At 53.9% G+C, this 27,722-nt stretch overlaps 3 protein-coding genes across 8 annotated transcripts; all 3 read right to left on the bottom strand.

The window, feature by feature from the left end:
• Positions 1–959: 959 nt before the first annotated feature.
• FXYD5 (FXYD domain containing ion transport regulator 5) lies at positions 960–11,683 on the bottom strand. Of its 5 annotated transcripts, XM_081217547.1 has the most exons (10): positions 11,569–11,683; positions 11,418–11,478; positions 9,536–9,616; positions 8,736–8,789; positions 7,313–7,411; positions 4,592–4,660; positions 3,253–3,282; positions 3,099–3,173; positions 2,828–2,895; positions 960–1,274 (listed from the first exon to the last, which is right to left on the bottom strand). In XM_081217547.1, the coding sequence occupies exons 2-9, from the start codon at positions 11,476–11,478 to the stop codon at positions 2,840–2,842; spliced, it is 525 nt and encodes a 174-aa protein (XP_081073673.1). In that variant the 5' UTR covers positions 11,569–11,683; the 3' UTR covers positions 960–1,274; positions 2,828–2,839. The 5 variants fall into 5 exon arrangements, with proteins under 5 accessions (XP_081073673.1, XP_081073674.1, XP_081073676.1 ...); XM_081217548.1 differs by lacking the exon at positions 2,828–2,895; XM_081217550.1 differs by lacking the exons at positions 2,828–2,895; positions 4,592–4,660.
• Positions 11,684–12,854: 1,171 nt separating this feature from the next.
• FXYD7 (FXYD domain containing ion transport regulator 7) lies at positions 12,855–23,067 on the bottom strand. Its single transcript, XM_081217545.1, has 9 exons — positions 23,038–23,067; positions 22,060–22,109; positions 21,813–21,864; positions 21,240–21,558; positions 16,979–17,008; positions 15,286–15,360; positions 15,127–15,169; positions 14,927–14,967; positions 12,855–13,143 (listed from the first exon to the last, which is right to left on the bottom strand). Exons 3-9 carry the CDS (start codon positions 21,825–21,827, stop codon positions 13,121–13,123), a joined length of 546 nt encoding a protein of 181 aa, XP_081073671.1. The 5' UTR covers positions 21,828–21,864; positions 22,060–22,109; positions 23,038–23,067; the 3' UTR covers positions 12,855–13,120.
• Positions 21,562–26,084, bottom strand: FXYD1 (FXYD domain containing ion transport regulator 1). Of its 2 annotated transcripts, none has more exons than XM_081217552.1 (7): positions 25,970–26,084; positions 24,700–24,764; positions 24,216–24,248; positions 23,567–23,641; positions 23,038–23,074; positions 22,060–22,109; positions 21,562–21,864 (listed from the first exon to the last, which is right to left on the bottom strand). In XM_081217552.1, the coding sequence occupies exons 2-7, from the start codon at positions 24,758–24,760 to the stop codon at positions 21,842–21,844; spliced, it is 279 nt and encodes a 92-aa protein (XP_081073678.1). In that variant the 5' UTR covers positions 24,761–24,764; positions 25,970–26,084; the 3' UTR covers positions 21,562–21,841. The 2 variants fall into 2 exon arrangements, with proteins under 2 accessions (XP_081073678.1, XP_081073677.1); XM_081217551.1 differs by lacking the exon at positions 25,970–26,084 and adding an exon at positions 25,199–25,260.
• Positions 26,085–27,722: the final 1,638 nt, after the last annotated feature.

Below are 27,722 nucleotides of genomic sequence, written 5' to 3'. Positions count from 1 at the left end.
CTTCTCTTAAAAAATGCATAATAATACAGGTGGGATAAAAATGTAGCAAAAATTGAGAAAAGAATCTATCTACAATGTCATATTATTTGTGATATATTGTGATATTTTCTTTTCTATTTTATTACTTCTTTTGCTTTTTTTTTTTTTTTTTTAAGGCTACTCACAGCCCACTAAACTGATTTTGTAACCCCGGGAACAGGCTATGACCTGAAGTTTGTGAAACATTGTTATGCAACCGCCTTGAACAGGACCTTGTCTCTTGGCTTCGGCATGATGACCCTTGACCCTGAGCAGAGGTTCCCACCCCAGGCCCTGCATTTCAGAGGGCCTGCCCCCACCTCATCTGGCTGAGTCCCTCCCCACAGGCTGCAGAACCTAAGGGCTTTCAGGAAGTGCCCACAGGAGCCTGTTCCCCTTCTCAACCATGTTCTGGGCCCCCAGGACCTGGAATTCCCCACCCAGACTACTCTGAGCCCACTCCAGGGCCTGCGAGGTTTTCTTTGTGGGCACAGCCCTAAGACCAAGAGGCAACCAGGGGTGTGGATGGACCTTGGATGTGCAGGGTTGGGTGTCCACACTCACATGCTGAAGGGACCCAGAATGGGAAAAAAGCAGGTCACCGTGGGCCTGGGCCCTCCCTCTGTGTTTGCCCGGTTACCAGTGCTGCCTCTCAGTGTCAGGGGTGAGCTGGCTTTGGACACCAGGCTCTGCACAAGGACCAGGCCAGGGGTCTCAGTCTGCCATGGGTGGAATCCAACACTGACCCTCCCATTGGCCAGATTCCCCTGTGGCCCGCCCCTGCCCCCATCCTTCCCACCTCACCCAGGCTGGCTTCGTTCACTGTGGCCCCCAGCTTGGCTTTGGAGTCTGTGACTCCCTCACTTTACTCCTGGGGGCCCTGCCCCAGCCCCTGCTGCTTTCTTCCACTCCCTGGTCAGGAATGATCAGAGACCATGGGGCAAAGACCACAGTGCTTTACTTCTTGTCGGAACAGAATGGATAAATGGGGAGCCAGTCAGCCTTCAGGGAGGGCAGGGCTGGGAGAGTAGGGGGCTCAGGCCACCAGTTCCGGCTCTGGCTCCATCCACGTCCTACCTCTCAGGCTGGGCTTTGTTGACTAGTCTGTAGGTCCTTCGAGGGGAGGGAGGAGGCCAGGCACGGTGAGCCAGCGGGGGCTCAGTGTCGGGGTGCCCATCAGGTCATCAGCCCCCACTTCTGACGGACTCATCTGTCATGACTCCAGCATAACCGGGGCAACTGCCTACACTTGCCACCTGTAGGTGAAGGAAATGGTTCAGTCATGAGTTGGAACAATATTGATTATTGTGGTGATCTGGGTGCTGGAGGACGAGCCTCCCCTCGGGAGGCTCGAAGGCAACTCTGAGCAAGTGACAAGAAGCTGACGGGGGAAGAGCTGGTGCAAGGGTCCGCAGGGGGGACCTCCCCCCACCCCTACACAGAGGAGCCCTAGCTTGTGTGTCATTCATGTGTTCAGCAAACATTTATTGTGCACCTACTCTGTGCCAGGCAGTGATCTAGGCACTGAGAACACAGTTGGGAGCAAGAATGGATAAAATCCCTGCCCTAGTAGAGCTTTCTAGTGGGGGAGACCGACAATGAGGAAAAGAACTAAGTCAAGTGCACATACAGTGATGTGTCAGACAGTGATGCATGCTATGAAGAAAAATAAAGCAAGGAAAGATGCAGGGAGACCCAGGAGCTGAGGGCATCCTCATGGCAGTGACTAGAGGGGCCTCAATGAGGAGGTGAGGGGGGAGCCACATGGACATCTGGAGGAAGGGTGTTCCAGGCATAAGGAACAGTCAATGCAAAGGCCCTGAGGCAGAAGTAGACAGGTGGGGTTAACAGAGAGCAGGAAGGCCAGGGGGCTGGGCCAAAGCAAATGAGGGGGATCTTAGAAAACAAAGGGGACTTCAGAAAACAGCCCTCTCCCATCTCCTGGCTGCCACCCTTACCTACACCTCCCTGTCCCTCTGGACTCACCTCCTACCCCTCTCCCGCTCACACTGCCCCAGCCACCCTAGCCTCTTCCCGTGGTTACTGCAACAAGCTAAGCTCATTCCTGCGTCTGGGGCTTTGCACTTGCTGCTCCCTCTACCTGCTTTTTTTTTTTTTTTTTTGCAGTACACAGGCCTCTCACTGTTGTGGCCTCTCCCATTGCAGAGCACAGGCTCCAGACGCGCAGGCTCAGCGGCCATGGCTCACAGGCCTAGCTGCTCTGAGGCACGTGGGATCTTCCCGGACCAGGGCATGAACCCGTGTCCCCTGCATCGGCAGGCAGACTCTCAACCACTGCGCCACCAGGGAAGCCCCTTAATCTGTAACATTTTTTAAACTTCTTAAAAAATTAGTTTCTCTACTTGTTAATCTCCCTTTGCCCCCCTTCCCTGCTCGACACTGGGCCCTGGGAGGCTGACTTGAGGGGCCGCAGCCCACAGGCCCTGGAGGGACAGAGGAGGGCAGGAGGAGAGAGAGGCTGAGGTATCCGATCCCCTCGACCCCTGCCCTGCTCCCTCCCGGTGGGCTTACCAGGAGGCATGGCTGGAAACCTCTCTCTGAAGCCACAGTTCCTGCCTGGGGCCCCCTCCTCCACTTCCATCTCTCATCAGGCCCTGGCGCAGCCATTACCTCTCCTCACTCATGCAGCCCGGGGCCATCAAAGCTTCCCGCTATTGCTAATCCTGGGGAGCTGCACCATCGCATTCCCCTGCCACTGCCATGTGAACAAGCACAGGCTAGCCTGCTGGAGGAGAAGACCACCGGGTGAAGAACTGAGGTGCCCATAGAAGCAGAGCTCCCTGCTGACCTGCGGCTGACCTCAGACGCGTGAATAAATCCAGCTGCAACCAGAAGAACCGTCCAGCTGAGCCCAGCCTAAGTTTCCAAATTGCAGAATTGAGAACTCAGTAAATGATTATCATCTTAAACCACTGAACTCTGGGGAGGCTTATATGGATATGCCTCCTTTAAAACAACCTTGCTCAGGGGCCTTCAAGAACCTACCCTCCGTCAGAGTCCAGGCCAAGGCCTCGTCCCTCCCAGTCCTGATGTCCCTCCCGCCCAACGCCCATTCTCACTGGTGAGGATGACGATGCCGGTGATGAACAGCACGGCTGCCACCAACAGCCCCCGTTTCCGGAGGGTGCTCTCGTCTGCAGAGAGAGAAATGGAGGTGTGTGGTGAGAGAGGCCTGCACCCTCCTCTCCCCACAGCCTCCCATGGGTAACTTACCATAGGAGAAGGGGTCGTCCTCGCTTGAACCTGGAGGGGACAGAAGGGAGCACAGGTTTGTGGAGTGAATCGGTGAGTGAGAGTCAGAGTCAGAGCGGAGACACCTGGGTCTCAGCCTTGGTGCACTTAGAGCAAAACTGAAGTCCTTACTCAGCACACAGTCTGGTTCCCATCACCTCTAACCTTTTCTCCTCACTTGCCCCCTCACTCACTGTGCTCCACCCCTCCCCCCACCCCCCGCTGGTGACCATGCAGACCCTTTCTCACCCCAGGGCCTTTGCACTGGCTGCTCCTGCTGCCTGAAGCTCCCTTCCCCAGATGCCCACATGGCTCCCCCTCAGCTCCTTCTCAGTGAGTCTCCCTGGCCCTTTACAGAAAATACTCTCCAGTCATTCTCTCACCCTAACTCTGCTTCATTTTTCTTTTTTTTTCCTTTTTTTCTTCGTTTTTCTTGATAGCAGTTTAAAACCACCTGATATATAGTTATTATGATTCTTATTTATTGTCTCTCTCTCCCCATGAAAACGTTTCCTTCATTAGGGAAGAGATTTTTGTCTGTCTCATTCACTGCTGTACCCCTGGCACCTAGAGCAGTGCCCAGCACACAATAAATGCTCAATGAGTATTGCTTGAACGAATGAATGAACTCTCTATATGACCCGTGGGTGTATCGTTTCCATCTGTTCACTGGGGTTGGCTGGACAGGAAGTGGAAGATAAGACCGGGAGGGGAAGAATCAAGGTGCCCCTACAAACCAAGCTCCCTGCTGACCCCAACCTGATCTCCAATGCACAAGTAAGTCCAGCTGAGACCAGAGAAGCACCCAGCCAAGCCCAGACTAAACTTCTAAATTGCAGACTTGGCAGCTACATAAACCGTTGTCTTTTTTTTTTTTTTTTTTGGTTATGTCTGGTCTTAGTTGTGGCACGTGGGATCTTCATTGTGGCATGCAGGCTCTTTTAGTTGCGACACGTGGGCTCTTTTAGTTGTGGCATGCGGGAACTAGTTCCCTGACCAGGGATTGAATCGGGCCCCCTGCGTTGGGAGCGTGAACTCTTAACCCCTGGCCCACCAGGCAAGTCTCTAAATGATTGTCATTATAAGCCATTGGGTTTTTGGGTCGTCAGCATGCAGCACTCACTTATGCATTCATTCATCTATTCAGACATTTATTGTGTGTCTACCCTGTACACACCCACAAGAACACCAGCCCTGAAGTCAGGTATTCGCCTGACACCTGTTTACTGAGCACTATTCTGTGCTGGGCAGTACTGAGGTGCTAAAAACACACAGTGAGTAGGAAATAGCCTGTGTCCAGCCTGGGAAGGGGGTTACTGACCAGTCTGCCTGAGGGCGGGGTCCCTCTTGACGTTTTTGCCTGGGAGTCGGGTCTTGGGGGGCGTGGGGCCTTGAGTGGGATCAGCAGAGAGAATGGCCAGAAGATGGTGGAGGGCAGGAGTGAGCCATGGAGGGAAACAAGAGACAACTGAACGTCTGCGTCCGGGAGAAGCCCCTCTCCCACGCCTACCTTCAGGCCGCAGGCCAGGTATCCCCGTCTCCCACCCACAGAGGCAGCCAGGAGTGGCAGCTATGGAAATACTGCAGTAAGCCTGCACCCCCTGATTAGGACCAGCAGCTCCGACTCCCGAGGAACCCCTGGCTCCTCTCCTAGGACCTCCCGGACCACCCCGTGATCAGGAATAAAGGGTCACATCTGTCAGAGCCAGACAGGGGCCTCCAGAGCCCTGACCCAGTTACAGAGCCTGGAGACACTTGTTAGAAAACATGTTGAATTTTGCCTCTGCTCCCAGACCAAACACCAGAGGGTTCCTCTCTTTAAAAAAAAAAAAAAAATTCAATACCCAAGGAAAGACCTGCCCCTCTGGCACTGAGAAGTGTCCTCAGTGAGGTGGCCGTCCCTGACTGATGCCCCGGTGTGAAGCCAGCAAGCAGAGAAGCCGCCTCAGGAACTGGCTCCCCAGGCCAGCCTCAGCACCTCGTTTCCTAAATATGAACCGACAGCCAAGGATTACGAGATGTTCAGGAAACCTTTTTCCAAGAAAAGCGATAAGCCAGATCAAGGGTAAAGATGGAGGGACCACAGGAAATGTAATAAAAGGACAGCCTCAGTGGTATGTGGTGCTCATGCCCCGCCCCCCGGCCCTCACCCCGGCCACCCCGGTGTGTGGGAACCTGGGCTCAAATTCTGGTTCTGCCACTTTGCACTGTGTGGCCTACGGCCAGCCAAGTAACCTCTCTGGGCCTCAGTTCCCTTCCCTGTAAAATGGGAAGGGTTCCTCCCTTCCGACAGTTCCTCCCACATAGGGTAGCTGTCAGCAGTGAACGAGTGACCACGTGAAAGCTTAGCACAGTGTCCCGCGTGGAGCAAACCCTCAGCACGTAGTTGCTATTGTCTACTTGGCTCTCACTCCTCCCTTCTTCTGGCAACAGTCCCCTTTCTTTGGGGGGAAATGTTCCTGCTTCCCCAGACCATCTGGGTCTCCTATTGTAACCCAGCCACAAGGGGGAGCATGTGACCCAGTCTCACCTTTCCCTACCTTTCAAATTCCAAGTAGGGCTTTTGAGTGGATGCTAGGAGAAGGAAGTTCTGAGCTGGCCACCTCCTTGCCAGGTGGAAAACAAGCTCCAGTGCAAGAGAGACAAAGATGAAGAAGGGAGAGAGGCTCTGGGGGCGCTGGGCTCAGCAGTGCCTTTTACCACTTGGCTCCTTGACCCCCCTCGACCCAGTAGAATTTCCATCACGTATAACCAGGAACATGGAATACCACATAGGGTAACGCAGGTCAGCAAGGACTCAGAGTAAGTGAATCCGGAGATGTGAAGATGTTTTCTCATTTGGAAAATGTGGAAACAGCTGCTACACTCCAAACCCCTCTGTTGTACAAAATAAAAAAGCTCCCTTCCCCAAGACACCGTATTTCCATCTGTTGTAAAATTGTTTTAATACAGATTCTTTCAGAATGAGATGCTTTACTGCCATCACTGGGAAGTTGTAACAATGATAAAAAAATCTACAAGGAGAATGGTGTGACCTTCTAGGTAGTGCTCTTGTGCAGTGCCCACTCTGAGCAACCGTGCATGCAACTCAGCCTGGGAGTGGCCTAATCTATAGTACTTTCCAGTGGGGGCTGCTTCTCAAATATGGATCATCACGCAGGCATTAGAGACCCCCTGTTACCTTTATTTCTGCTCATCCCCCTTTCCCACGCCTCTGGTAACATTAAATCACTTGTCCTGAGGGGAGCCACCTCTTCCCTGACTCTTGGTCTATGCAGATCAGACATGGGGCACAGACTCAGGGCCTGACCAGTCAGAGCTGTTCATTTCCCAGGCTCCCATTGGTCAGACATGGGCACATAGCCCCAGCTGGCCAATGAGAGTCAACTCTAGGCCTTTCAGCTAGAGATGCACTCTAGCTGCTGAGTTTGTAGCCTAAACTTAGAGCTACGGGACCACCTTGTCACCAAGAGGGGAAAAGCTGCTTGAGAATGAAGACAACAGAGCTGAGAGAGGAAGCAAGTCAGTCGTGATGACAGTGCTTGAGCTCTTTGACCCAGCTGTGCCTGAAATTGGTGCCTCTGTACTTTACAGAGCGTATATCTCTAATACATCTTTTTTTTTTTTTTCCAGTTGGGTTTTCTGAGTTTTGCAACTGAACAGCTCTGGCTCTAACATTAAGAAGATCTACACCAATGAAACACCTACAGGTACATTTCCCGCACCAGCCCTTCGAAGGGATCTGAATAAAGAGGGTTCCTGAGTCTACCAAGTTTGGAAAACGCTGCAAACTAGATGCTCCCTCTTGGGATGCCTGCTACAAACAAGCTTTATTACGACTCCGAGAAGTCCTGCCAGATAGAAACGTGTTTAACTTTAACTCAGAGTTTCCCAAATACCTTTGACCGCAAACCAAGAAAATTTTTTGAAAAATGTATTAATTCCCCAAATGGGTGCTCTGAGAAACGTACTCAGGGAAATGCCGACCTAGATGGAGAATTAAACACAACTCATATGTTGCTGTTCTAGTCCCAGGCTCTACCTTGCGTCCTGCTCCTGTCTGTCCCCGGACCTGTTGTTAGAAGCACATCCATTTCCGTCGGTTGCTGGGTGTGCATCTCCATTTGGTTTGGGGTTGCTTCTACTCAGGTCGGAAGAGAAAGGAGGGGGAGGGTGAGAAAGAAGCGAATCAGGGACCTGCAGAAAGCAGCAAGGGGCCCTCTGCCCTCCTCAAGTTGGCAAAAATCAAAGACATCCATGTACAAGTGCTGCTGTGGGGATGAGAGAAGGGGACTGTCTCACACGCCGCTGGCGGCAGGGCAAATCAGTGTGCCTTTGCCCCACCGTGTCGTGGGTAAACTTTAGAGCCAGGTTCCTGGACCCTCATCCTAGTCGTGTCACTGACTTTCTGTGACACCTTGGGTGAGTTGCTCTGAGCCTCCTGTAAAGCGAAGATAATGCTCATTTCTACCTCAGAGGGTTTGTGTGAGGATTGAATGAGTGAATGCGGGTGAAATATTTAGAACCGTGACCGGCACTTAATTTGTGCTATAAGTGCTCAAGAAGGAGGGGACAGGCTTGCTCATGTGGCACTGCGAGCAACAGGAAGAACTGGAAGCAACCAAGATACCCATCAAGATGGGCATGGCTTCATCAGCTGTGCACCGGCACCCTGCAGAATGCCACGCAGTGAAAAAGACCAACATGGATGCTTCTATAGGACTGTGGGAAGAGCTTCCAAACACATTATTGCAGGGGGGATAAAAAGCAAGCTGCTGAACAACAGTCATACAATATCCTTAAGCTCCCACAATGACACCTCCTAATTAGTATATTTTCCCCAGTTAATACACATGTGATGCAGTATCACTGGGGAACGACTCCCAGTACAACACTAACGGTGGGGACCTCTCAGAGAGGGAGAAGAGAATGAGAATGGGGAGTGGATGAAGGGATTTCATCTTGCCTGCAATTTTCTTTTTATTTCGAAGGAGAACGTGTCTATGTACCACTAAACATGAATGGACAAAATTGGTGAACACTTTTTCAATGATGTTACATTCCAAGAAAGAGTGAAAGAATGATTTGAAAATTCAAAAAAGGAAAAAGATAAAGAGATAAAAGGAAGAAAATGAAGGGGTTGGCATACAAGGAGTTTCTGGGGTGTCTGCAAAACTCTATTCCTTGACCTAGGTGATGGTTCCATGGGTTCAACTTAGAGTAATTTAAGTTGTACACTTACGGTTTTTATATTTTTCCATAGGCATGTTATTTTTCATGATTTCAAACAATTTTTACAAGAAGTGAATGGAGTTAGCTGGCTGCCCCACGACAAAGTAAACCAGGGGATTCAGCAATGGGGGACTGAAATGGGTAATCAAGGACCCAGAGTGTCGGAGGAAGAGGGGCAACAATGTCTGTCCCAGGCCCACCTCCCCACCCTCTGCCCCTGCCCCACTCATTACCAGCCTGCAGGGTTGAAGTCTGAGGAGTGGGCTGGAGTTCTGGGTGGACGGTGTCTGGAGTCCGGAAACAGGAAGAGAAAAGAGAGAAGATGCAGAGAAGGCGCATGGATGGAGGTACAGGGGGATTTCCATAGCAACTCAACTTTGATGTCATGGAAACGAATTAATCCAGCCATTTGCTAACTGCCAAATGGGATGCCAGTATCTCCCTGGCCTCAGGCCCTCCCCTCCCACAGGTGTCTTTTCCCCTACTCAGCACCCACCCACCTCTGGTAAGAGCCCCCTGAACTTCCTTTGGGGAACCATCTTTCCCTGTCAGTCCACTTGGTTCAATGGGCCTGGACCAGCCCTGTTGGAAGTTAAACATGAGACCCGGGTCTGGCCAATCAGTTTTCTACGCCTGTGGCCACAATGATCAGCTCACAGGTGGGTGTGTGACCTGAGCCTGGTCAATGACACTCAGTTCTGGGACATTTGCTGGATTGGGGAAGGGGAAATTCTCTTTCCTCTGGATTCTTAGCAGGTAGGATAGAAGCTCCAGGTCTCTATGGGCCATCTTTGCTCCATAAAAGGAGAATCTGCCTGAAAATGAAGCCATCACAGAGAAAACAGAACCAGGAGATGGAGACAGGTTCCTGATAGCATAATTTGAGCCTAGATGGAGCCATGCCTGAAGGTTTACCCCTGGACCTTTCAGTTACACAAATCCAAACAATCCCGTTTGGTCCAAGTTTGAGATTTTTGTTGCCACTGTTATTTGCAATGACAGGATCTTGACAGACCTGTCCCTTTCTCCTCACCTGGGGCTGGAGTCAGGGCCTGAACGTTCTCAGTGACTGGGTCTGCTAGAGTAATGGATGTGGCCTCCTCCAATGTCTGTCCTGGGAAATCAAGGATGAGAAGTCAGGGAGGAGCCTCTGGTCCCCCTTCTCTCACTGAAACTCCTACCCTGCCCTCCCTCCTGTAACTTTGGGGGATAACCAGGAAGTCCTGTCTGCTGGTGGAGCAGCAGACAGATGTGTGATTGATCAGCTTTGGTGGAAGTGTTTTAAGAAATGCTAATGCCCAGCACCCTACCTGCAGCTGCCTCTCCCTACCCATCCTTGTGGGATGAGAGAGGCAGTTTAGCCTAGGAGCCCAGGTGCTAGACTCAGCCAGGGCCCTGATCTCAAAATCTGTTCCCAATAACTTCCTTGCTGTGTGTCCTGGAGCAAGTGAAACCCCTCTCTGAGCCTCGGCTGCCTCATCTGCAAAGTGGGGATAATACTTGAATCTACTACTCAGGACTGTAGGGAGGGTGAAAGGAGATGGAGGTGGGAATGGTCTCCCGCACTGCTTAACATGCAGTCAGTGCTGGATAGAGCCACTGCCCCCCACCCTGGCCCAGCCTCCATGCTCTCCCTCCTGGACCATCACACAGCCTCCTCCCTGGTCTCCCTGCCCACTTCCCGCCCCTACAGTCTGCTCCCCACACACAGCCAGAGGGAGCCTGTGAACCCCTGAGTCAGATCAGGGCCCTCCTCTGGCTGTATCTCACTCCTAGTAAGAGCCGAAGTCCTCACCTGGCCCATAAGTCCCCCCTCCACCCGGTCCCCTGTCACCTCTCTGACCTCGCCTCTTACCATCCTGCCCCTTCCCACCCTAACCCTAACCCAAACCCTAACCCGAACCCTGGCCTGCCTGCTGTCACTCACATTCTGCAGACAGCACTCGTTCCTTACATACCTGCTTGGCTTGTCCCCTCCTCTCCTTCAAGTGTCTGCCCAAATGTCACCTTCTGGCGAGGTCTTACCTGATCACCCTATTTAAACAATCCTCATTTCTCTCCTCTGTTTTTCTCTATAGTACTTTTCACCTTCTAGCATACTATGTAATTTACTGATGTGTCAGTTACTGTGTGTCTTTCCAACTGGAATGTGAGCTCCTGTTTTATGCCATTGCTGTTTCCCCAGTGCCTAGTATAGGATTTGCTCAGTGAACGCTTGTTGAATGACTGAATGAACACAGGAAAACCATTTTATCAAAGAGAAATGGGGCAGCTTCAGTGCAGTTTGCACTGGGTTCCAGGGTTGTAGCTCAGCCTCTCCATTCACTAGCCTCTGGCACAGGGCACTTTCCTTCACTGAGCCTCCGTTTCCTCATCTGTAAAATGGTCATGACAACAGCATCATAGAGTAGAGCTGAAGCTGAAACAAGCACCTGTCATGTAGAAAGCACCTGCCAAGGCCCACCACAGGTACTGCCTTCAGAACATACTTATCAGGTAAGGGTGAGACATCTCCAACTCCCGGACTGGCCCCAGCTCACTCTTTTCCCTAATCATATATCACCCGGGGATCCAAGGGAGCTGCTCTGCTGTGAGTCCGGTGTTCCTGGCTGCCAAGTAGGAAACCGACACCCATCTCCCCGCCAAATCAAACTCCGCTGAGTCCTTCTTGGAGGTGAAATGGAAGATGCTCAGCAGGACAGGCCCGGGCTAGACTCGTTGGAAGCAGCCACCCAGGTCTGAGGTATCTAAACAGTGTGTAACCTTGGCCCCCTTATTGGGGCCCCCACTTCCTGGTGCCAGCTCAAGAGGGGACTGAGGACACAGGACAGAGCATCCAAATTCACCAGCCTCCCACCCAGCAACAGTGGGGCTGAGGGCTCTGCAGCACGGTGGAGTCAAGGGCTGGGCCTTACCTCTGGTGGGGAGAATCAGGCCAACGAAGACCAGGAGACACAGGCGACCAAAGGGCGACATCTACAGAGCAAGCCAGAGCTGGGGTCAGCCATGATGTCAGTGAGGCAGGCCCAGGGCAACCCCTGGGGACCCTGCAGCCCCCTTCCTTACCCTGAGCAGGCACCTCTGGCTTCCAAGACCCCTGCCAGGGTCTTCGGCTTCGGGAAGGAGGGCCGGGGGAGGGTCTCAGAAGTGGGGATCGCCGGCAGTCACTCCCTCTTTCCCTCTGCAGGTCCCCAAAGAAAACAAGAAGCATCAGACCAAACGAGGCTTCAAGTAGCAGCCACTGCACAGGGCTGAGGCAGAGAAGCACTCAAGGGCCAGCCAGGACTGACCGTACAGGGCAAGGGGAGGGATCTGGGGCACCGGAGTAGATCTGAGGACCTCGGTCCCTCCCTCTGGGGCCGTCCTCAGAGCAGAGGAGTCAGCCAGGAGGGGGAAAGAGGAAGAGTGAGTAATGTGCTCCGGATCTCAGAGGAAAAAGTGAGCTGGTGTTAGGGGCCTCCCTGCAGGGACAATAGAGCAGGATGCTGGGCAGATCTGGGAGGGTGAGAGGGATGGAGGCGAGCTGGGGAGACTGAGGCAGGAGGAGAGAAGCAGTGCCCACACGGTGGTACTGGAGAGCCGGAGGGACAGTGAGCATGAATGGGGGGGCGGGGTGCGGAGAGGCGCCAAGAAGATCGCTCTCTACCCACCTGAGCCCGGCCCCTGGGCAGAGGCGAGCGGACGGAGGAGGATCGGAGGAGAGACTCACGTCAGAGCTGGGGGTCCCGAGCCGGCAGCCTCGTGCGGAGCGGGCAGCTGCAGTGGCTGAGTCCAGGCGGAGGGTGTGGCCAGGGGAGCGCTGGCGGGCGGGGACCGAGACGGGCTCAGTCATTTCCTCTTGGGTTTCCTGGCTTCAGAGCCCGGGGTGGGAGCAGGAGGGGGAGACGTTGAGGGCTACTGGGGGGCTGGGGTGAGAGGCTGGGCGGAGGCCTCCACCCCCCACCCCGGCCTAGGGGAGGGTGGGGGTGGGGGACAGCAGGGTGGGCAGGTCTGGGCGGGGTGGGACTCCTATGGGGAGGGAGGGAGAGCGGGAGAGGGGTCTACTCTGGGGTCTCGGGGATGAGGAGGCAAGGGGCAGCTGAGGGCGGTGGCGCTGAGGGAGGGAAGGGACGCTTGAGGGGATCTGAGAGAGAAGGCGGCCACTGTGGCACTGCGGGAGGGGAAGGAGAGGAAGGGGGGAAACCTGGGATGGGGGAGAGAGCTCCCCAGGTTCAGCTTTGTCCCCTCCCCCGTTTTGTCCCCACAGATGAGAACACACAGACAGAACAGGGGGAAAAACCAAATGCACATTTATTAAGCTCAAGACATAGACGCTGAGGGTGCGGGGAGCAGGGAGGTGCCAGGGAGTAGCACACAGGGATTGTGGGGAGCTGAGGGTGGACTCCCGGGACCCCAGGAGCTGGAAGCCTGAGTCCCTGGGTCTGGGATGCAGACGGGCTCTTTGGGGGGTCGTAACTGCCAAGGCCTGGGGAGGTGCAGCGGCTCCAGCCTTGGAGTAGGTGGGACGGCTCATTCAGGGGAGCGCTCCCTGGGCAAGGCTGGGGTCCCCACCGCCTCCACCCGGTCCTCAGGCTCCCGCACTCAGGCAGGGACAGTAGTGGAGGTGCCCAGGGCTGGTCTACACGCCGCCACCTCCAGGGGCTGGGGTGAGAGGGAGTGAGAGAGAGAGAGAGAGCCATGGAGCTTCAGCGGGCAGCAAGAGGGGTGGAGGCAGCCCCCCCGCCCCAGGGCCCCTTCATGGAAGTCAGATCTCCAGACTGTCTCCCCAGAGCTGCTAGCCCTGGGAAGTTGTCTTGCCTCCCTGCATCCTAATATCTGGTCCATAGAGGGACACCTTTGGGGCTTTTATCCTGTCCCACAGGACACTGTCATGAGAGGAACACATCTGTGATGAGGCCGAAGACCCCTGGCCCAGCCTGGGCTTTTCTGGGGCGTCCCCCCACCAGAGAAGGAGTCTCCATCCCTCTCCCGTGCTCCCAACGTCCTCCTATACCCCCACTCCTTTCCAACACACCATCTCTGGAACATCTGGATACAACAGGAATTCCCATGTCTCCCACCCACTTGGGCCCATCATTCAAGTGGAATGGGTCAGAATTCTGTACATATTCTTAGACTGTGGCCAGGTACCCAGGCCAACCATACCCCCGCCATCATCCACAAAGTGACCCATTAATGTTCTTAAATCTCATTAAATAAACGTGAAACTAAACACATGAAATTCCACATCAAATCCTCCAAATATGGAGTACCCCAAGGCCCATTTTTTTAGTTCTAAAAACTTTATAAGAGGCAGAGAGATTCCCATCTCTGATTTTTTAAAAGTCCCTGGAAAGGACACAGTTCCACTAAAAACAGGTCGAGATATTTTTACATAATTAAAATTAACACCCCCAAGGAATCACAATCTTTCATCTACATGCTTACCCCCCTCCTACATCCTACATCTATCCACCTGCACTCACTCTCCCCCTCCTCCCCCCTCCTCCCCCCTCCTCCCCTCCCCTCCCCCTCCCCCCTCCCCTCCCCCTCCCCCTCCCCCCTTCACCCCACCCCCTCCCACATTCCACCCTCCTCCTCCATTCTCCACCCCTTCTACGTACTCCTTCCCCCTCTTCCTCTATCCCCTCCTATACTCCTCTCCTGCACCCTTCACCGCCTCTTACACCCCCATTCTCTTCACTCTTTATCCTATACATTCCATCTTTCCATCCTCACATTCATATTCTCTCCTCTATTCTCTCTTTCCCAATATCTTTTTTTTTTTTTTTGCGGTACGAGGGCCTCTCACTGTCACAGCGCAGGCTCAGAGGCCATGGCTCACGGGCCCAGCTGCTCCGTGGCATGTGGGATCCTCCCGGACCGGGGCACGAACCCGCGCCCCCTGCATCGGCAGGCAGACTCTCAACCACTGCGCCACCAGGGAAGCCCTCCAATATCAATTTTTAAAACCTGTATTCTATATGTCTCTCCTTTTGTTTTTTGATACAATTATTCACAAGCCTGCCTTCCTTCCTCCCTCCCTTTTTCTCAGTCATTTCATCCTAGATCTTCCCAGCTGAACAGTAAAGTCTGGAAAACATTCTATCTTCCTGCCTTCTCTAGTGCTCAACTCTGCCTTCATTCTGACTGCCAACAGCCTTTTCCCACGTGGACCCCTCTCTCCACAGGCTGTGGCTTTCTCATCTGGGGAATTAGTTCATCCTTGCTTTTATGAGATTAGGTACTTGTTTCTGGGCAGGTTCAAGGACTCTTTAGGACATTTCACATCCCGCTAACTTCATGTTTTAACATGTTTGATCGGCAGGGTCTCAGCTCCATCGTTGGTGGCCCCATTCTTAGGGACATCCAGTGCAGTTTCCCCTCTGACTCCCCTCCCTGCTCCCACCCATCTTCCCAGAGCCACAGCCTTTCACACCCTCACCTGAGGAGGGAAGCTCCGACTTACAGGATTTGCATGTTGGGCTGTGGAAGCAAAGATGAGAGAGAAAAGCATAAAGAGGCTCAATTGCGCAGGCTTTCTGGGAAACACCTGGCAGGCCCTGGGGGCCCTTCTGTGTGGCAGCACCCCTGCGCCCCAGGCTGCTCCCACCCCGCCCCGCCTCTCCCCACGGGCTGCCGGACCTCTCAGACCTGGAGTCCGCCTTCCTGCACTTCACCTTCTTGCCTGTTAGGACAGAGACAGAACAGAACAAGGAGACAGGACATAAGGGTCTGGACAAGAGCCAGCAGGGGAACTGTAGGTGCCCAGGGCTTTGGAGCCCAAGAAGGAGTCACACTTACTGATGATGATGAGGATGCCCAGCAGGAACAATATGGTAGCCAGAGTCATGCCCACGGTCTGGACAGTATCATAGTCTGGGGAAGATATTGGAGGACATCAAAGTGGGGGCAGCACCTCAGCTCCCCTGGAGCCTTGGCCTGGGTTCAAGGCTGCAGGCTCCTCCAGTGGGTCAACGTGAGGATCAAGTGCATGGCCTTGGGCATTGGGCGCTCCCCTTAACCTCTCCTCTTTACCCTTCTCTGGATTCTTTGGCCATAGATATCGATATAGATATGACCTTCCTCTATTGCATATATATATATATGTATATTTTTCAGCAAACAACCTTCTCTGTGGTCTCTCTGTCACCCATCCCCCTACTCAACCCTCCAGCCATAGGGATCCTGTTAACACCTGAGTCTGAGCAGGGTCTTCCTGAGTTCAGAGCACACCACTCCACCCCCTCCAACTTCCACTGCATTGCAAGGAAAAGCCAAAGTCCTCCCCACAGCCCGTGAGGCCCTGTACCATCTAGTTCCTATCCCTTCTCAGAGCTCATCCCACTCCACTCTCCTCCTCAATCCCCTACTCCAAGCACACCAGTCTCCCTGCAGTTCCTGGAGCCTATCAGGCATGGTCCTACCTCAGGGCTTTTGCACTTGCTGGGCCCTCTGCCTGAAAGCTCCTCCCCCAAATATCCCTCCCTTACCAACTTCTGGGCTTTATTCAAATGTTAGTGACACATTCTCTGGCTGTCTCATTTAGAATTTTCCATGCTCTCCTCAACATTTCCTAATCTCATTCTTTCTTTTATTTTCCTTCATAAGAATTATTCTTGTCTAGTATGCTGTAGTAAACATTTATCAAAATATTAATTTATAAAGCATCCACTCCGTACCAGCAGCAGCCCAGGCCCCCGCCCTCAGGGAGTTGTCGTTCATATAGTGATAAACAAAACCAAAAAACTCAGTCATGTGACCATGGCTAGATGTGGGTGTAGCCCCCCTTGCTGTGGAGTCAGGAGGGCTTCTCCTAGTAGACAGTCATTATTTGATCTGAGGCCTGAAGAAGAAAAAGGAGCTGTGTGGAGAGCCAGAGGACGAGTATTCTGGCAGAGGGAACAGTAAGTGCAAAGGCCCTGAGGCAGGAAAGAACTTGGTGTATGGAGAAGTGGTATGAGTGAGCAATGGGAGAGGGCAGGAGGGTATTTAGAGGGGGAACTGCGGTCAGTTCTGCTAGACCTGGAGTAATTTTTTGAGCTTCAATGCTGTGGGGAAGATTTAATGATATCATCCAAGTAACTCTTTTCCACAGTCCTTATAGGTAGGAACCATTACTATTCTTTGTTTACAGAAGGGCCCAGAGAGGCAAAGTGCCTTGCTCAAGGCCACACAGCCAGTGAATGGATAAGCCAGGATTCAAATCCCGACAGCCTGGTGTCAGAGTTGTCTGCTTCTCTGATGATCCCAGTACACCAGCCCAGAGTGCTGGTGAAGCCTAAAGAGGGTCCATAGAGGGTACCCCCTCCCCAAGTCTGACTCGACCCTCCATGAGCCCAGCTGATGTGAATTATATCCACATGGTCACATGGCCAGTGGGCCAGCACGTAGCATGTAGCCATAGCTGAAGCCACTTCCGCAGTGACCCATGGGGATCTACAGCCACCCCTCCATCCAGCCCCAGGGTACCCTCATCACAGAATCTGCCACTCACCGTAGTAAAATGGGTCAGGTTCCTGAGGAACTGTGGCAAGAAGGCAGAGAAAGAAAGAGAGGGGGAAAAAAATTTCAGCAATGAGCTTCTTAACATTTTTGAGAATTCTGATGGGGCCACTGGTCCAGTGGTTTCTGTGTAGAAATCAGATAATGAGACCTCTTGCTCTGGATGATGTAGCCTCATGGCCAGACACAAAGCTTAAAGAGAGGAGCATAGGCTGGATTCCAGCCCCCACTCATTCCATTGCTCGATACCTTCCCTTGTACAGTGTACAACCTACCTAACCATACATGGCGGTCCTGGTCCTAGCCCCCCGTGGAGGTCTAATGCAAGCATGGACTCATTTCCTGAAATACACATATATACTCCCATTTGCATATGATGCTGAGACTCCAGTCCCACTGCTGAGTGGACTGCTGAGTGTATCGGCTTCCCCTGAACACTCCCTGAAACTTCTCAGCCATCTGAGAGTTCCAAAAGGCAGGCACTGTGGCTACTGCTCTCATCCACTTGCTCCTGCCACCAAATCCAGCAGAGCAGAGCTGTCCAAAATTGTATATTATATTATATTTATTAATTATATTATATCATACTATATTTTATATATATATCCTATATTACTTATTTCTCAGACATCAATTTAAAGATTCAAAATTGACTTTGTAATAGCTTTCCCAGTGTGTGTGTATATGCACGCATATATATGTAGCTGTACCACATAAAACATATTCATCCATTGGAAGACTCACTCTGATTTCATAAATGTTAACATGTGGATAAAACGTGTGTGTGTCTGTGTGTCTGTGGATTTACTTTTCCCCAGCTCCCACCTCCCTGTCTCAAACTATATTCCCCTTCAGAAGAGCTCAGAACATCCTTCCCATTCAGGAAACCCATGCTGATGCTTCCCTAATTCCTCTGACAGCTTTTAGTACACTCTGCCTTGATTAGAGCACAATTCTGCAAAACAAGCACCACTAGGGGAGCGGGGGTGGGGGTTATCAAGAGTGCCAGGGAGATGCCAGATGTTGTCATTAATGTTCTTCCCCTATCCAGGCTCAGGAAGGACGGCTACGTTGAGGTTGGGAAGGGGGACATATGACTAATTCAGGCCAATGAACTGTTAAGTCCCGTCTGCAGCATTTAAGTGCCCACGCAAGAGCTCTCTTTTGCCTTTGGCCTGGTGATATGAATGCTCAAGATCGTGGCTTCTCCAGTTTTCTTTGGTGAGTAGAGTCCCCCCCCAGTTGACCTGTGGTGGCCATATAGTCTAAATGAGAAATCTACCTTCATTGTGAGAAGCCACTGAGATTTTTGGTACTATTTGTTACCACAGCATACTCTAGTTTAAACTGACTCATGCAGGTGGCACCCAGGCAAGACCCTGATTAGCACTGATTCACAGTGTGTAAGTTCACCCCTCTCAGTTCCCTGTCCAATCTTCAAAGAGCAAGTCTTAAATAGGAGCTGATGTGACTCTACACTTTCCAACCCTTGTTAATCTCCCAAGATAAAACAGGCCTTGGGTTCAGGGCCTTCAGCAGGCAACAATATCTAAATAGACTGTTATGACGTTATTTGCTTTTCTCCTTTATTTATTTATCTAAGCAGCATTTGATAGCACTGAGTCCATGCCAGGCTCTCTTCTAAGCACTTTACAGATATTAACACACTTATCTTCACAGCAGCTCTCTGATATAGGCGCTGTCTTCATTCTCATGCCACAAAAGAGGAACACTGAGGCTCAGAAAAGTGAAGTCACTTGTTTAAGATCATTTTAATACTTGCCTTCAGTGTAAGACCAAAAAAAAAATTCCTGATTTTCCATTTGTGGTGGCAGTATAAAATAAAGCTAACAAAGTTTTTTAAAAGTTAATTCTTTGAAGGAAAAATGTTAAATAAATATCAGTGTGGGGAACATTTGGACAGGGCAAAAATCATGAAGGTGGTACTCATAAGCATCAAGATGGGGAAACATTATTTTAGAGCCATCTGTGCTCTGTCTTAGCTCCCCTACCAGATGGAGAGTAAATTTATTGGACTCATCTCTACTGGTAATCCTGGCATTTGTAAAGTTTTTCAAAGAAATTTTCTAGAATGAATGAATGAATGGATGAATGAATGAATGAGCTCCTACTAGGCTGCAGGGAGACTGCATCAGAGGTGGAGCAGTTGAATTATCCTGCTTTTGTCTCCTGTGTTTCCACACATCCTGCCTCCCCAAACCATCAGAGAAGCCCAGTGGGTGAGAGCCTGCCCCAGAGTCCTCTTTGGTTCCTCCCTGGGTGCTCCTTGCTCCATGCAGAAGTGCCTCTTCTGGTCTCTGCTGCCCCAGCAATCTGGGTCCTCAGGACGAGGCTGAGCTAAGGGTGGAGCCAGGAGGCAGGAGAAGGAATGTGCACCACTCCTGGCCAGTTGCCAAGGAGACATCGGGAAGGAGGTGGTTACTATGGCAACTGGGGCATCTTGAGAGGTGAAGAGAGGTGATGGGTCTGGATACCCCAGGCTGGATAGGGTCCTGTGTGGGACTTGGGGGTTGGTTTTCTAACTCTGGGGCCAACCTTGACTGCCTCTGCTCCCTTTGTACCTCCTATTGTTGCCTCTGCAGGACTGGCTTCTGGCCAAGCGGAGGGTCCTTCTTAGGGATAGGGACCCAGACCCAGCTGTGCTCCTGCATCTTCTTTCTGTGTGTCCCCAACATATCCTCCTGCTCTCTGATGGGGTGGGGGATGGGGGGATGCGGGAGCCATCCCCCGCCCCAAAACAATCCATTCATTCATTCATTCATTTCATTAAGTGGTTTGCAACAGGCAACATGCATTTCCTCCCCAGGGGTTTCCCAAGACCTGTGCTCCCATCTCCTGCTGTGACTGGAGAAGAGGTGCGGAGAGGTGGGGGCATCTGTCCTCCCACCTCTGCCCGACTGCTGTCATCGATCCTGCTAACCACCATCTCCGCGAAAGGAAGCACTAGGCTCCCGCCAGGCTTGCTGCCTCAGCCCTGCCCCCTCTCCCTAGGGTGGCTTCCAGCCTCTGCAGCCGCCCCCCCACCCCCACCCCCCCGCCCTGCTTCAAATTCTGCAGATATGGCTCAGTGCAGCAGCCCCTGCCTCCCGGGAAAGCGGGCCGGGAAGGAGAGTTCAGAGTGGAATTGGGGTTCCCTTCACTTGCCAGAGGTTCCTCAGCACCGCTGGCCTCTCCCCTGGCCCTGCTCTCAGCGCTGGAGACCCTCCCTCGCCCACCTCTCCCCCACCATGGACGCATCCTTCCCCTTGCTCCTCTGCAGAAGCAGGCTCAAGAAAGGGGGCTGTTGGGGGGGGGGTGAGTACTTCGGGGGTGCATAATTGGGCTAATGGTGTGAAATGTAAATCTCTGTGTGGGCGATGGAGGTAGGGAGGGACATCTGTGTGCACACCCAAGTGCACCTTTCGGACCAGACAACACCCCGAATGTGGGCTGGGAAGGAGGGTCCTGACACCCATCCCTGCCCATGGGGGCTCACTGCAGTGGTACGGGCCCCACCCTGTGTCACCCCCCCCTTCTCTTTTCCATTTCCCTCTCACGCTGTGGGTCCATCTCTCTCTCTCTCCCCCACTGTGTCTTGATGCCTCCCTCTCCATAGTTGCCTCAGGCCCTCTATCTCTCAGTCTCTATCTCTTTCAGGCTCTCTGTCAGTCTCTTTCTATATTCCTTTCGGTCTCCCTCTCTCTTGCTCTCTCTGTCTCCGTCTCTCTCTCACTTCCTCCAGCTCCTATCTTTCCCTCTTTCTCCCTGCTTCCCACTGAACCTGCCTGTCACAGATTTCAGGAAACACCCACCGTAGGTGCGAGCACTAGAAAAAAAAGAGGCATATGGACCCCCTCCCCATACCCTCCGCAGAGACCCTGAAATCTGCGAGAACCTCTGTGGCTGCAGATCCACCCGCTCCCACCTTCGAAGCCCATCTCTTCGAGTCCACTACCACCGCTGTGCTGGACCAGCCACCCGGTTGCTATAGCTACCGGTCCGAGCATCCTTTCTCCCGGGATTGCCGCTCTCCAACCACGGGTCCCGCACAGGAACGACACCACCGGGAGAGGGTGTCCAAGAGGCCTGGAGGGGTGCCAAGGGGTGCACTGCAGGGGCCTCCGCCCATGGCAGGAAGGGACATCCCCTTCCCCATTCCCCTCCCCTTCCAGTACTGGAATCTCCCCAGATCCTCTCTCCTAAGCTCTAAAATCCCGGAGCCCCCCTGCGCCCTCTCCCCAGGCGGCGCTCACCCTTTGTGGTGACCTGGGTCGGGGTCGCCATGCCAAGCCGGAGCAGGGGGCGGCTGGATGCCGAGGCGGTGAAGGCGCGGCTGCAGCAGCTGGAATCGGGACGGACTGTTGTCGGGGGGGAGATGGGGGGAGCCCTGGTGTGGAGGGGGCCGTAGCCAATGGGGGCCCGGAGAGCCCGCCCCCGTCCCGGCCACCCCCGCCCCCGCCCCCGCCCACTGCCGACGTCCCCGCCCTTTCCCCAAGGGTGGGGGCGCCCTCTGCCGGGGCCAAGGGGGCGCCCAGGCTTTCCGCGCGAAGGGACTGACAGATCCACACCGCTCTGTCAAGACAGAAAAGCACGTTTTATTGGAAATCTGAGCGGCAGACAGCAGTCTGTGGGGGCAGGGCTGGGGAAGAGGACAGTCCAGATGGAGGTGGGCGCGCGGAAGGTGGGTGGGAGGCGTCAGATGCCAGGGGAATTCTGTGTGGGTGGAAAGGGTAAGAGGCAGGAGAGCCCTCCAAGCCCCCTATCCCAGCCCTTCGCCCCCTCCTCCTCCTCCCCCCCCCCCTCCAGCCTAGTCAGAGCTGCAGGACCTGGCTGGCTTCCATCGCACCAGGTGTCTCTACCGCCTGCGGGTGGACAGACCTAAGGAGGAACACATAGAGTTCGGATAGCAGGAGGGGCGCCCCAGCTCCTCTGGAAGGTGGGAGCACAGCAGGGCAACTCCCCGACCTCGGGTTTCAGATCAAGCCCCCCGCTCCACGTGCCCACGGAGGACCAGGAAAGGGGTTCTTGGAACCAGCTCGCATACCCAAACACCCGAAGTCTCCCCAAACTCACGGCGGATTGAGCTGCGGAAAGTTCCCTCCTCTTCATCCGGTTCGCCAGTCCTGAGAAAGGAGATGCAGAAGGAATTGGGGATGGAAAAGGAGAGAGGCAGCTACACCCGGGAAACCCCAGTGCAGCCCCCATTTCACAGACTTGTGTACTGAGACCCAGAGATGGGCGAGGAGCAGGTTCCGGGCCGCCAGAAAATCCAGTGCACCCAGGAGCAGCTTAAGTGTTTGGCAGGAGGCACTCCAAGCCGGTAACAGCGAGTACCTCCCCGAGTGCTGGAGAAGGAACTAGAATTTGGAAGAGGAGGTATAGCCAAAGTGACTTGAGGGCAGATTGCCTGGAGACGGCCTAGGCTAGAAACCCAGAGCCTTCATCTTGCAGTTGAGCGATCTGGGGCGTGTGACCACCTTCCTGTGCCTCGGTTTCCTCATCTGTAAAATGAGGTTAATAACAGCACCTGCCTTATAGAGATGGTGTGAGGGGTAAATAACACATCATGAAACAGCATCCTGCACGTGGGACACACCCAATAAATACTACCTTTATTTATAATAACATCTACAAGTATCTTAATACCGACAAGGTATTCATACATCGCCTGGGCTTTACATTTTTATTTAAGGATGAATCAGAGAGCTAGAAACAGGACTCCGAGCTAAACTGGGCCGCCAAGTGAGGTGATCTCATTTCGCCGCGGCTCTTTCTTTCACAGCACTTATCGCGCTTCGTGATTTTATATTTGTGGGTCTGTTGGAGCCCATCGCCACCGCCCCCACTGGGCTGGAAGCTCAGCCAGGCAGGGAGGGCAGTTAATTCGTGGCTTGGTCCCAAGGCCTGGCTTGGGGCTGGGCACGTAGTAGGTGCTTGATACGTATTTGCCGAGGGGTCTCTCTGGCTCTGGATTGAATGGACTTCCGGCCTCACCCCCAATGCTCCTTCAGAGTGGGAGTAGATGAGCGAGAGCCCAGAGAGGCTTCTTACCTCTGCTGCTGGTTGAATTTGCACCGGCATCTTCTGCCTGTGGGTGGGGGCGTGGGGAGGAGTGCGCTGAGATTACGCTCTACGCGGCACAGCGAGCCAGAGCTCGCGCTCGCTAGGGCTGGAGCAGCGGGGGCGGGTGGGGGGGGGCAGGAACAGGGGGGTGCTGGGCCTGCAGTAGAGACGCGGCTGGCCCGAGGGAGGAGTAGAGGGGCAGGGCGGAGCCTAGGGCAGGGAAAGGGGAGGGGCAGAAACAGGGGCGGGGCCGAGGGCGGGGACGTAAACGGGGCGGGCCCGGGGGCGGTGATAGAAACGGGGGCGGGGCCGAGGGCGGAGTAGAAGGGGCGGGGCCTAGGGCTGCAATAGGGGAGGGGCATAAACGGGGCGGAGCCGAGGGCGGGGGCCAGGGGGGCAGAAATAAGGGCGGAGCCAAGGGCTCTGATAGGGGCGGGGTTGGAGGCGGAGCGGGGACTGGACGGGGTTGGGACAGACACCCGCAGATTCGCGGCTGGAGTCAGGGTGGGGTACTCACTCAAGATGATGAGTATGCCCAGGATGAAGAGGATCCCAGCGATGATGAGGCCTCCGATCCGCAGGGATTGGTAGTCTGTGGGCAGCGAGGAGGAGCGTGAATGCAGGGAGGGGAGGAGGAAGGATAGTAAAGGGGCAGAATGGGGAGGAAGGGGCAAGGAGGAAGGATGGGGAAGAGGAAAGGAGGTCAATGAGAGGAGAAGGTAGAGATGTGGGAGAAGGGGGATCGGGGAGAAGAGAGGATGTAAAGAAAAGGGAGGGGAGGAGGTGGGCAAGGCAAGGAGGAGGGAGGAGACAAGCGAGTAGGGAAGGATGAGGGAGAGGATCAGGGAGAGGAGAAAGGCAGGTGGCAGCAGAGGATGAGCATAAGAGGTAAAAGGAGAAAGAATCAGAGATACAGAGAGGGATGAAACAGACAGAGACCAACAGAGAGACGGAGACAGAGGGAGACCAAGACAGAAAGAGTCGGAGAGCCAGATCAAGAGAAAGAGAGACAATGAGAATGACAGAGACATAAACACTGAGAGTCTAGAGATAGATGGAGACAGAAACAGAGAGAGGTGTGGGGAGGGGAGGAATGAGGAGAGGACAGGCTAACCCAGCCCAGCACCCCCCCAACTCCCAAAGAAAGGTGCCCCTCCCTCCCTCACCATAGGTGAATGGGTCGTGTTCCTGTGGCACTTCTGGAAAGAGAGAAAGAAATCAGGGTCGGATGCTTCATGGGATCCTGGACAAGGGGGGGCATAAACAGACCTTTTGGGGGTTTTACATTCCTGGGCCGAGAGTCTGGAGACTGTTGCCTACCCTCTCTGGGTCTTAGCTGCCCCGCTGCACTGTCCTGGGTGGAGCAGCAGGCACCTAACTGCCTCAGCTCTCCATCTCATTACAGGTTGTCTCTGATTCCGTCATTCACAGGCCTCCATCCCGCCCTCCACCTTTGCCTGACCTGGGGCATCCTCTCCCCTCCCCCAGATACCAGCCTGTGACTGAACCCCACGTGAGACCCCAATTTCCTGGTGCCTCAACTGACTCAGTTCAGATTGGAGCCTCCAACTTGTTTCTCTTGCAGGGTTTCCCCTACCCTTGCCACCCTTGGGGCTGAAGTGGGTAGTGGGCTGCCTTCCCCGGACTCACCTGCATTGACCATGGCGAGGAGACCCACACAAAGAACCAAGATGTGGCTGAGAGATGCCATTGTCCTGGGGGACATCAAGGGTCAGGAAAACTGTACCCTCGTTCCCCCACCTTTGGGGCCTGAACTCTCTTCAGGGGACTGTCTCTGATAAGTCAGAGACAGTCCAGGGACTTAATTTCAAAAGTGTCCATCATCCAGCTTGGTCACCCTGAGAAACAGAGGCACCCTCCTGCTTCACCGGGACACAGCATCACGAAAACAACCCACACAATGGGGATCACAGAGCAGCAAGGACAGGGGTGAGACACACACACAGTCCACAGGGACCTCCCGCAGGCCAGGGCCGTCCCCTCAGCAGGCCCCAGATTCCCCATGCCTACCCTGGCGGGGGAGAGCAGGATGCCTTGCCCCACCCAGGTGGAGAGAGAGACACACTGCCAGGGACGAGGCAGCCAGGACATGCCCAAGGGCCCACCTGCCCGCACACCACGGCCTCACCGTGTCCGTAATATCCCAGCTCTCCTGCCCTCAGCCGCTGGCCCGCTCTCTGCCTGACCCTGGGTATAAATATCTCCCATTTCACCCTGGAGGAATTTGCCTCGCACAGGCCACCATGGCAACAGCCTTCCTCCCCCCTCTTGGGGGTCATGCACAACCCTGCCCGGGTGAGGCTGGGCTGCCACATTGCCATGGGCTGCCCCCGTGGGAAAGGCCACCCCTTCTCCTCTCCTAGAAGAGAAGAGAACAGGAAAAACGTCCCCTTTGCCTGCCTCTGGGTGACATCTTTCACGAACGGACAACACCAGGCGAGTGACATGAGGCCCAGGCCAGCGGGGCTGAGAGATAGAAGACAGATGCCAGGGGCAGGAACGCACGCACACATGCACACACGCGCACACACACACAGTGGGGCTGGAATGGAGGCGACGCCCACTCCCCAAACTTCTGGTTGGAGCAGGACATGGGGTGGAGACCCAGGCACACGTTACTCCTCATCTGGGCCTCCTGCACCCCCAAACAATGACGCAACCCGACCTACACCCTACACACGTGAGTGTCCAAAACCCACACCCAGCCAGGGTGCACGTGCCACAGCAGGAGCAGGGAGGAGCTGCACCCACACTCCCACCCCTGGGAGAACCCCAACGTCCCAACCACACTCCCTTCCTCTTGGGTCTGGCCTGCCTGGGAAGCCACTCCTGTTCCCAAAATAGGCGGCCCAGCCAGGCCAGGGGTGAGGCCTGGAGGGGAGGGGCAGGGGACGCTCACCCCAGTCAGGCTGTCCCCTGCCGAAAGAAGGCCCCAAACGTCCGGCTGTGCCCTGGGGCCGAGAACTTTGGACCCCCTGGCCCAAAGCTGGCCGCGCTGCCCTCAGCCGTCTCCCCTCCCCGCCCCACCCCACCCCTACCCTCCCCAACCGGCAGCTGTAACTGGAGCCGGGCTGGAGGGGGGCCAGGGGGCGGCCCCCAGCCCAGACCGCCCTGGCCCGCTAGGTTAACTCTCTCAGCTCAGAGGGAGGAATAGTAGGCAGCCAGCCGTGGGGAAAGCTGGAGAGAGGAGGTGCCGGCAGGGAGGACTGTATTACAGGCGCACAAACACACACACACACACTCACACGTGAACCTCGGGCACACTTCAGAGGACTTCTGAGCTGGGAGGGCAGGGTGGGTGTCAATGATTTTCCACGCTGCTCCCTGGGAATTAGGCCCAGCCTGGGCTTAAGGTCACCTGGCCTGAGTACCTAGGAGTCCACTGACCCCTGACCCCAGGGTTCTGCGGGGCCCTTGTCAGCACCACAGGGCTGTTTGGAGGGCATTTCAGCGTGTATGTAGGTTGTCTTCTACTGACTGTGAGGTCCCCCAGGGGTACACACCACACCACACACACACACACACACACACAGAAACCCAAAGACCTGGATAAACAGGCACAAAACAAGACAAATACATGCATGTACATACATACAAATTCAGAATAACACACCCATAGAGAAACCCAAAGACACTCAACAGCACTTCTTACACCAGTCACAAAACACCAAGACAAACACATTTGTATACACACAAAACACACACGTGTTCATTGAGATGGATGCCCATATAGAGGCACAAAGACACAACCACACAACTGTGCACTCTTACAAATGGTCACAAAGATACACACTCTTGCGAGGACACTGCTGACAAATGTCTGTACAGAAACACACCAACACATGCACACTAAACATAAATACATTCAAAGGCACCGCCACAGCCAGCACTCCTACACAATCTCAGGCATGTGAAGGCACACAAACTGTGTACATTTGTACACAGACGCACACACACATTTATATAGGCTCATGGAGAAGCAGAAAAACTGTCAAGGACACAGGCATACAACCAACCACGCTGTGGTTTCATAACCATAAAAACAGACAGACACACACACACACACACACACACACATCCTCATGCACTGGCAAACAGGCACACAGCTGGTCATACAGTTGCAGACATACAGGCCTACGCTCTGTGTTCACACACTTGGAGACACCACCAAATGTGCGCTGATGTGTTTAGCCCAGAACCTCCCCATCCCTGAGCTCATGTGACCCCTAAAACCCCCTGGAGGACAGCATACCTGGCGTCCTCATGGGCGGACCAGGTTACCAGGCACTGCTGACAGAGAAAAGGGGGATCAGCTCTGGGATCTGCCATTCCTAGTTGTGAGAGCTCGAGCAGCCCAAGAGACCTCTCTGTGCCTTGGTTTCCCATCCTACAAAATGGAGAAATCACTAAGGTAATACATATCACCCTGGGCCAGGCTCAGAGGTCTCTGAACCTGACATTGTCTTTTTTAAAAATATTTATTTACTTATTTATTACTATTTATTTGGTTGTGCTGCGTCTTAGTTGCAGCTCAAGAGCCCCTTAGTTGTGGCACGTGGGCTGCTTAGTTGTGGCATACAAACTCTTAGTTGCGGCATGCATGTGGGATCTAGTTCCCTGACCAAGGGTCGAATCTGGGCCCCCTGCATTGG

Source organism: Mesoplodon bidens, assembly GCF_964165515.1.
Source record: "Mesoplodon bidens genome assembly, chromosome: 18".
Taxonomy (NCBI): domain Eukaryota; kingdom Metazoa; phylum Chordata; class Mammalia; order Artiodactyla; family Ziphiidae; genus Mesoplodon; species Mesoplodon bidens.
The sequence above is the reverse complement of the archived record's forward strand: the minus strand, read 5'-3'. Positions and strand labels throughout refer to the sequence as shown.

Coding starts and splice junctions, on each gene's coding strand:
- FXYD7 (XM_081217545.1), bottom strand. Junction 15,361..16,978: donor ACCTGACCCATTTTACTACG/GTGAGTGGCAGA, acceptor TATCTTCCCCAG/ACTATGATACTGTCCAGACC. Junction 15,170..15,285: donor GGGCATCCTCATCATCATCA/GTAAGTGTGACT, acceptor CTGTCCTAACAG/GCAAGAAGGTGAAGTGCAGG.
- FXYD1 (XM_081217552.1), bottom strand. CDS start 24,760: ATGGCATCTCTCAGCCACATCTTGGTTCTTTGTGTGGGTCTCCTCGCC. Junction 24,249..24,699: donor CCTCGCCATGGTCAATGCAG/GTGAGTCCGGGG, acceptor CTCTCTTTCCAG/AAGTGCCACAGGAACACGAC. Junction 23,075..23,566: donor GGGCATACTCATCATCTTGA/GTGAGTACCCCA, acceptor CCCCACCCACAG/GCAGAAGATGCCGGTGCAAA.
- FXYD5 (XM_081217546.1), bottom strand. CDS start 11,478: ATGTCGCCCTTTGGTCGCCTGTGTCTCCTGGTCTTCGTTGGCCTGATT. Junction 8,790..9,535: donor GGCCCTGACTCCAGCCCCAG/GTGAGGAGAAAG, acceptor TCCGGACTCCAG/ACACCGTCCACCCAGAACTC. Junction 7,412..8,735: donor GACTTCAACCCTGCAGGCTG/GTAATGAGTGGG, acceptor CGACCTGAGTAG/AAGCAACCCCAAACCAAATG.